Source organism: Heliangelus exortis, chromosome 1, assembly GCF_036169615.1.
Source record: "Heliangelus exortis chromosome 1, bHelExo1.hap1, whole genome shotgun sequence".
NCBI classification, from domain to species: domain Eukaryota; kingdom Metazoa; phylum Chordata; class Aves; order Apodiformes; family Trochilidae; genus Heliangelus; species Heliangelus exortis.
Window position 1 is genome coordinate 171,368,778 of NC_092422.1, and position 8,848 is coordinate 171,377,625.

At 42.5% G+C, this 8,848-nt stretch overlaps 1 protein-coding gene across 4 annotated transcripts; it reads right to left on the reverse strand.

The window, feature by feature from the left end:
- Nucleotides 1-2,877: 2,877 nt before the first annotated feature.
- Nucleotides 2,878-8,645, reverse strand: GPR85 (G protein-coupled receptor 85). Of its 4 annotated transcripts, none has more exons than XM_071733650.1 (3): nt 7,308-8,645; nt 6,752-6,773; nt 2,878-5,602 (listed from the first exon to the last, which is right to left on the reverse strand). In XM_071733650.1, exon 3 carries the CDS (start codon nt 5,425-5,427, stop codon nt 4,315-4,317), a length of 1,113 nt encoding a protein of 370 aa, XP_071589751.1. In that variant the 5' UTR covers nt 5,428-5,602; nt 6,752-6,773; nt 7,308-8,645; the 3' UTR covers nt 2,878-4,314. The 4 variants fall into 4 exon arrangements, with proteins under 4 accessions (XP_071589751.1, XP_071589750.1, XP_071589753.1 ...); XM_071733649.1 differs by having other exon boundaries at nt 6,752-6,776; XM_071733652.1 differs by lacking the exon at nt 6,752-6,773 and having other exon boundaries at nt 2,878-5,577.
- Between the last annotated feature and the right edge of the window lie 203 nt (nt 8,646-8,848).

Sequence of the window (8,848 nt, forward strand, 5' to 3'; positions counted from 1 at the left end):
GCATATTCCTGCATTACCCATGTTTTAGCTTTATGCAGGTTAGTCTATTTAATTTCTTTGTTCAGTAATTGAGAGCTGACTGTGTAACTATGAAACAGCCCATCAACCTACAGTATTATCCAAAATTTGGTAAAAAACCCAATTGTTTATCAAAATACCTCTCTAATTCCTCTCAAAAATCATCAGAGTTCCCCTTTATATTATTTTTTTAACCCAGGAGTAATCACAGCTTGTTGAGATACTGTACTCTTATTAATATAAGCAAAAGCTTCACATACTTGAAAGGGAAAGCAAAGACAGTGAAAAAACTCGATGCTCTAACAAGGAAATAGATACAGTGGACTCCTCTGCCCCCAAGGCCTAGAGACTGACAAAAAGCCATTTCATAACAATATTTTGTATCTGCATTAAAAAACATTAATTAGGTAACTATACATTTTAATCATTTAGAGGGTCATTAGCACCAAATATGCATTAAGGAAATCATATGTTCTTGTGCAATGGAACAATATCAATAGTTTTTTTATGAAGGAGTTTCAAGAGAGAAAGTTGTTTCCTGCTGTCCCCTCCACTTTCTTGTTTCTCTGTGGATAACCTAAATACAAACTATTTCATGACCAAAGCCTAAACAAGAGGTACTCAAGTGTGCTAGCCAAGCATCATGGAATGACAACTCCATGACATACAAAGGCAGGTGGAAGGCAGTGGCAGTCTCTCCCTGTCCTCAGGAAGGGAACCCAGATGCTAACAAACCTTGGGAAGCTGCAGCAGCAGTTTATCTGCTGGATAGGAGGGATGGCTGAGGCTCTTCTCATGGAGAAGGAGAAATATAAGACTTGGTATGTGAAACATTTAATCCTGAAGAAGGATTGATGGAGGAGCTACCAAAGGGCCGGTGGGGCAACAGAAGGCAGAAAAGCAGCAGGGCAGACAGCCTTTTCTCCAGGGAATTGGTTCTTTCTCTTTTTTCCTGCCACCAGAAAAATGAAAGCTACAAACTTCCTATTACCTTTCGGCATTAAAGATCAACACAGATATAAAATAGTGTGATACTCTTTGCTGTACTGAAAAGAGTAACCTACCCACCCTCCATTCTTGCTTTGGCAACAGACTATGTCCTGTACTAAAATGAAAGCAAAAGGCTTTTCATACTGTGACATGACTGTGTGCTGAATTGGAATAAATCTTCTTGCTCCCTTGAATTTATACCCTAATACATTAGGTTTGATATGCTGACTAGGATCAAAATGACATCGATGACAAAAACTGCAAGCACTGCTTTAATTCATATATACATATAATTCTTGTAGGAATCTCTCCAAACTGCTTGACATCCTGTGCCAGTGAGTTCCACTGAGTAATAAGTGTATAACATTATTTCATATATTGCCTTTTGATTTCACTGAACATCCCCTTATTCTTTTAACAGTGGAAAAAAAATAAAAAGAAATACTCTGGTCACAAGACTTATTTCTAGAACAGTTATAAAAACTCACTTAAAGAAAAGTACCTCTCTTCTGTCATGTAGTAATACAGTTGTGTAATTTTTCAGTTAGCCAAAGGAATTATATTCATATCAAAAGAAAAACATTTAGCAAAATATTTGCTTTCAGACTTGTTTACTGTTTATTATTTTAATTTACATCAGTTACTGCTTGCAAAACTTCCAGGGAAATAATTTTAAATTGTTTTTATTGTTTTTTTTTCTTTTCCCACTGCATAGTAAATACAGCCTTCTTAGTATTTCAGAAGCATAGTACTATAGAAATGTTAGGGCCTGCTTCTGCTCCAAATGAAGTTAATGGGAAAACACCAACTGACTTTATTAGGAGTTAGGCCAGGCCCCAGGTTTGCAGCTTTTGAAATTTCATAGTTGAAAATTTTCTGGCTAATCTTCAGAACCGACTACTTCTACAACTATAACACTATTTACAACTTTATTTATATGTACGTCTTTATTACAATATGTAATATCAATGTTCCTTGTAAAGGTTACTATTTTATAGAAATTAGACTGAAGTTATTGCCAATCAACCTTTTAATAAACTTAAGTGGGATAACTTTCAGAATTTTTCTCAACATACGGTCCAGGTTTTATGCACTCTTGCTATCTTTGACAATTGCTTAACTACCTTAATTTCAATGCCTTTTTCAGTGTAATAAAAAAGTCCTTTGTAGAAGTTCATTGGTCCCATTTCAAGTTGCATTCTGAAACATTCTAGTACTGATGAGGACTCACTATTTTAGTAATTTTTCTGTTTCAACACAGTATATAAAGCCATGCCTCTCAACCAATCAACCTCAGTATAAAAGTGTAAGTGAGGTCAAACAGATTGCTCATGGTATCTTTGATCAAGTTCTCTGATCACATATAGTCACAACTCTGAATTGTTGCATATGTTGTATAACATCAAATTTCAGCATTTCCATTATTGACTGCTGCTTGTGTATGAATATATTAACTTTCTGGTCATAAAACTACAACAAAGGACAAGATATATCAATACTGAATTAAGACCTCTAGTCTTGTCTTTCCAAAAATTAAGAAAAATCTGTGTTCTTTATGATTGACCAACTCATGATGTTGTGCTTCAAATGTACACATTTTGCAAAATTAAACTGTGAAGTTAATGTCAAATACTGTGTTGTAACTTTAAATATAACTGGCATATTAGAACAGATAGATGGGTAATTATGATAAACTACACAATAGTGCTACTGTAGATAATATAATTTATCAATCCTGTGGTCCCCATCATTCATGCATTTACAGTTTGGGAATACAGTGACTGCAAAGGATAATAATTCATAATGGCTACATTCTCAGTACCTCATGCTAGCTCACTAGACAAAATAAAAAAAAAAAAAAAAGGTTAATTGTATAACTGGAAAAATGTAAAATTTTATTCCAAGAAAATTAACAAGCTACACAGGTAAATTTTGGCAAATGCAACTTTATATTGAAATCCACACATCTGTATCTTAAAGAAGGAAAGACTCACAGACTCTAATGTATTTCTAAAATACTAAGAAATCATATTATATGCTTTCACAAGTTAAAACTTAAATAATTTAAAACAACCAATACACCAAAATGTGCAGAAAATATAAACAAGACTGTGCCTTCAGTAGAATAAATGCTTCACAAATTGTGCAAGATATCATACTAAGGCTGCGGTCTCCCCATGACAGCTGTCTTAAAATATAAACATACATCAACTGCCTGTGTTTCTCAGAACAAACTAGAAAGGGCGGCACACCTAGAAAAAAAACGTATCATCCCAGTGATGTGCATACTGATTTTGGGAACCACTGGAGTAAAAAGGAAAAAAGAGGACTAAGTGATGTTTCATGCACTCTCAAATGACTGACCAGAGTTATTCATTCAATTTTCTTTGCTTATTTGCTTCAATGCTAAACAAAATGGAAGATACTAGATAACCCTTTAAGGCAACATGTGTTTATTCTGTATAATTATAACTGTTCAATTATGACTGGATATTATCATTATCGTTGCCTAACAGACTGATATCTAGCTTTTTAAAAAATATAAATAAGTCTATTAAACTTTATACCAAATCAGCAAAAACCACAGAATACAGTTAAATGTTAGTAATTCACTGTTAAGGAAAATGGGAGTTAGAAAGAGTAATATATCTGGGAGAAAAAGAAAAAAAAAAAAAAAAGAGAGAGGGGGGGGGAAAAAAAGTAAAAGTGTAAATCTGAACAAAAATACTGCTTTGGGATGCTCCCCAAAACTTAACTCACAAGGCAAACAGATTTGTAAGTGTGATAATCCAATAATGCATGGCACATCTTTAATCTGTTACAGTACTTGAGTCCCCAGTTTTCAGTCTTTGCAAAACAATAATTGTATGAAATGTTTTAAAGGTCTTCAGATGTCTAAAATTAGTTTTATCAACACATTAACCTCATATCAACTTAATTTATTAAGATGTCCAATGCTAATCTTTTTGATGGTCTTATTTTATGTAGTGATATACACAGCATTTAGCACTGATACTTAGCACCTGCTACTTTCATAATCTAGATTTCAACCACATAAAGGAATTCAGAGCAGTAGTTCAGTCCTTTGTTCTTAATTACAAACCTTCAGCAGTGGTCAGCAGGAACATGTTTAGGTTTAAAATAGGATTAGAGGTGAGCTATTGCAAAGACTGCAGAATGTTGCCCAAATCCTTACAACTGCTGACATCCCATTCTTGATTTTCTTCTCAAGACATGGCTACAGGCCACAATTGCTTAGCAGAGAATGGTAGTGTTTCACAAGGCTAAAGATTTACAGATGCTCCCTCATATAACACAGTAAGGTTCCCTTGGTAACCTGGATTTTCTGCAGTAAAGAAGGGTTGTGCTGAAACAGCGCCTCAGCTCCCTGTTGGAGAAAATGCAGACAAAAGGATTGATTCCAGCTTGGGCAAAACTCATCCAGACAGCAGCCGTTAGAAATCCCCCTGGTACTACAGGCCCTCTTGCAAAAACTCTCCAGTAACAGGCTACCAAATAGGGACCCCACAAGGTCAGAAAGAGGAATGTCATGATGTAGAACATTCTGCTGATTCTCTTCTCCATTTTGAACTCGTCTAAAACCAGTAGCCTTCTCCTGCCTGTGGTGTTCGCATTTTGCCTGATTCCCAACAAGGTTGGAGGCGTGGGACCCCTTCCAAATCCAGCCAGCCAATTAGCAGCTGCTTGACCACTTGCTCCAGGACCATGAAAAGTCCAGTTCTGGCTCACTGCTGCAACAAACTGGACTGGCTTCATTTTCCTGCGATCGTGAACAAAAAATATCAGCTTGAGGTAGACAAGCTGTGTGGCTAGGAGGATGAGGGCAAGAAGAAGCATAAATCCCAAGGAATCATTAGCCCTGAAGGAACGATGCTGGAAAGTGCATTGGTCTTCCTCCCTAATGAAAGAGTAGGTGCCCACATCTAAAACTGGGGGGAAAGCCATGGCTACAGAGAGGGTCCACACCATACAGATAACAGCCAAACAAGTCCAGAAGGTCAGCCTTTTCGTATAAAAACGGTGGTGGGCAATAGCTAAGTATCTGGTGACGCTTATGCAGAATAACATGAAAGCAGTGTGAAAGCAGGACAAAACCCCCAAAAAGGCAATCACTTTGCAAGTAAGAGTCCCATACGTCCAGGTAGAGCCATTTTTTACAGAGGTGAAAACAAATGGGAAACAAATTGCAGATCTGAGGATATCTGAGCAGCAAAGATCCAATAGGAAGTAGTAAGGAGCTCTGTGCAAGGTCTTATCTTTGACTAGCAAAATGGAGATCAGAAGGTTACCCACCACACTGACTCCTATTATGAAACCCAGTGAAGTCAGTTTCAGAAAAGCTGTTAAAGGAGAGAGATTTTGTAAAATGTTGTCAGCTGCATGGCTGTAGTTCGCCATAGATGGATGGATGATATGTATATTGCCTCAGTCAAGTCTCATGATCTATATATAAGAACAAGGAAAAAATAGATCCATACATCTTACTGAAAATGTAATCCACAAACAGAACTGATCTTGTGTCTAGTCATACAGTACATCCTCTTCTTTCTGATTTGTCATGCCATCAAAATATCTGAAAAAAAATCGAGCTATCAGTTCTTAAGTTAACAAGAAATGATGTCAGAAAGTGCTAACAAAGATGTTAATTTATGGAGAACCAAATCAAGTTGTAAATTTGAGTACTATTGTTTGTTTTTGAAAATCATGAGGCTTTTATAAAAATATATTTACTGCCTAGCATGATTGATTATTGACATTTCACATATTTGGCTTATTACGGTTTCAGAACTGACCGGTGCCCCTTCTACTCAGTAGCATTTATAATTTTACAGTTAAAGCCTCAGAGATTTTATGAATCAAAAGACTCCCCATTTGCAAGCCCAAGAGTTAATCACTGACATCTTTTTTAAAAGATCTCCAAAGACTGCTGATACTCTGATATTACCTACATTTATTTTATGGCTACAGTATTTGTCAATGTTTTAGAGGCAGCTGCTGTGTTTATACGGATCACACCCAAAGAAACCCTGCAGAATTTATGTTTTTTAACCCAAGTCACCAAAGCACATTAATCACACTGTGTTAGTTCATGCACATTGAAAGAGAAACAGCATTCATTACCCACCTCCCTTTCTCCTATAAACCATAATTTTATCTTTTAGGATTTCAAATAAACAGACATGCCAGACAGTCAACAGCACTATGTTTTAGGGTTGTCCCCCCACCCCACACACTTCAATGCAAATCTTTAAAGCCTCAACATAATTCATAATAAGCAATGGTCAGTGTAAATACTGAGCAAAACAGGCAACACACCCAATATGTAATGCCCATCGTTTCAGGACGGGTGGTTATGGTTATGCTTTAAAAAACATATAATAAATTTATTTATTTATTTAGCTAATTAGGGCTCCGTGATTCCCACTAATCCTCCCGGTGAATTACACCAGAACACATTGCATGCAATAAAATAAAATAAATAAATTAAACTGTCTGCTGCTCCTGATTCGTGGCTTTTTTGGTTGGGTTTTTTGTGGGTTTTTTTTTTGGCTGTGGGGTTTTTTTGTTGTTGTTTTTTTTCCCCCTCCCTCCAGAGCCAGGGACAGGAGCCACAGCAGGCATCATCAGGCTCCTTCGTTATTCACACGAAGTGTTTCCTATGCCAACTCGGGTGTACAAAGGATATTCCCACTGAATCCCAGCAAAATCCTTCCATTCTTACCGTCCACAAAAGAGCCTGATTGCTGCTGTGTAAACAGAGGCTGATCAGATCATGGCATCGTTTTAAAACCATGAAATCAGGCTCCCCCTCCCCCCTCCCGCCAGCCCCGCCGCTTCCCCTCCTCTGTGGAGCTGTCCCCGTCGCGCGGCCGGCCCTACCTCCCCTCACACACTCACACTGACACACTCACACTGACACACACACACTGACACACTGACAAACACACACACTCACACTGACACACACACTCACACTGACACCCGCTCCCCCCCACGCCCGGCCATGCAGGGATGGACTGCGCCGCGCTGCAAGGGAGCCCCGGGTGCCGCTGCCTGGCAGCCGCATCTGCCGGAGCCATGCGAGAGCCTCCCGCGGCGGGGAGCTGGGGAGAGCGGATGAGGCATTGTCTCTGAACACTTCCATCACGCTGCTTCTGGAGAATTAGGCCCCCTCCCCCCCCAGACCCACTCTCTGAGGGGGGCTGCCCTCCTCACACGCACCTGCAGCTGCGGCAGCCCTCGGCACCCACAGCCTCCCCCAGCCCCTCTCCTCCTACCTGTTGGTGCCGGAGATCCCCACATGCCAGAGCTGCTCCTTCCCGCCCACCGAGGGCTGCTTTATCCTGACGGTCTCTTTGAGAACCTTTTTTATTTTCCTCTGCCGTTTTTCATTCTTCTTTCTCTCAAGGCTTTCCTTTTTTTTTTTTTCGTCTTGCTTTTTTTTTTTTTTTTTTTTTTTTTTTTTTTTTTTTTTTTTTGCCTTGGTACCTTGACTGAGAATCCAGTCAGTGGCTCGGCCGGCGCATGCTCGCTGCGCCTCCTCCCTGCGCGCCGAGCCCCGTCCTCCCCTGTCGCAGCGGCACAATCTCTCCCAATAACGCAGCGGCGGCGGCCGCCTCAGCGAGGGCAAGGCGGCCCCGGCGGCGGCTGCTTCTTGCTGCCTCAGTGAGGGCAAAGCAACCTCCGCGGCGGCAGCGCGCTCCTCAGCGGTGGGCAGGCAGCCTCAGCGGCGGCAGTCTCCTCGGTGAGGGGACGGCAGCCTCCGCGGCAGCACGTTCCCATCGCGATGCACAGCCCGGCTGGATTTATTGGCGAGCCTGGGCAAGCTAGGTTGAGGAAAGGGAGGGGGAGGAATCAGGTTCTGCGCTCCTCGTTTGTGCCTTTGAACTCCCCCTCCCGCCCCTTTCGCTTAAAATGGGGACTGGAAGCGGCCGCCGTGGTGCACGTCGCAGCCTGTCAGGAGTAGGGACCGGGTGGTTTCTTCAGCTGCCGCTGCTGGGGTCCTCCCGCTGCAGGCTCGTTTTCTTTCCTCCCGATTCCCACCTGGTGAATTCCTTCTTCCTAACCCCCGAGCCAGGAAGGGCTCCTCAAAAAGTACCGTGGTCCAGGGACGGCGTATTTGCCGCGGGGCTGTTAAGACACCGCACCTTCCCCCGGGCTCCCTCCGCTGCCCCCCGCTCGCAGCCCGTGAAGCGGCTCCTCAACATTCAGCCCAAAGCCGGCGCAGAACTGTCAGCGAGCTGCATGGCGACAGTGATGGATTTTAATTGTAAGCCCCTTCCGTCCGCAGCAGGGCCGGCGTTCCCCCTCAGCGCGCAGGGTGAGAGCGGCGACAGCAGCAGTAGCAGCAGCAGTCGCCGCGGAGGACCGCCCGAGCCGTTAACCGCTGGGGACCGGTACCGAGCCGTCCCGATGATGTCATACGGGCCGGCGGGCCGCGGCGGCGGCGCCGTGAGGCGGCCTGTGGCCTTGGCCACCGCAGGGGCCTGTCGCCCGCTTCCCCGCCCCTGGCCCCGACCCGTGCTGGGTGCCAGAGCGGTGACCCCGGGGGCAAGCGTGCAGGGTTCGGGTACCGCTGTAAAGAGCGCTTTCCTCCGCCCTCCCACTTCTTCAGCCTGTATGGAAGTTTATCCGGGAGGAACGGGAGCATAAAGAAAGCCTGGCCCCAAAAGTAATTAGTTCTGACTACAAGGCAGTCGAGGAACAGCTTATTTTGGGCGGAGAGATTTGGGTTCTGAGGAACTTCTTCACCGTGTGCTTTCACTCAAGTCAGAATAAATCCTTCTGGGGGACAGATTTATGGGGATGATTCATAATG

Bases quoted from the DNA above. Each gene is read 5' to 3' on its own strand.
- GPR85 (XM_071733652.1), bottom strand. From the start codon at position 5,427: ATGGCGAACTACAGCCATGCAGCTGACAACATTTTACAAAATCTCTCT.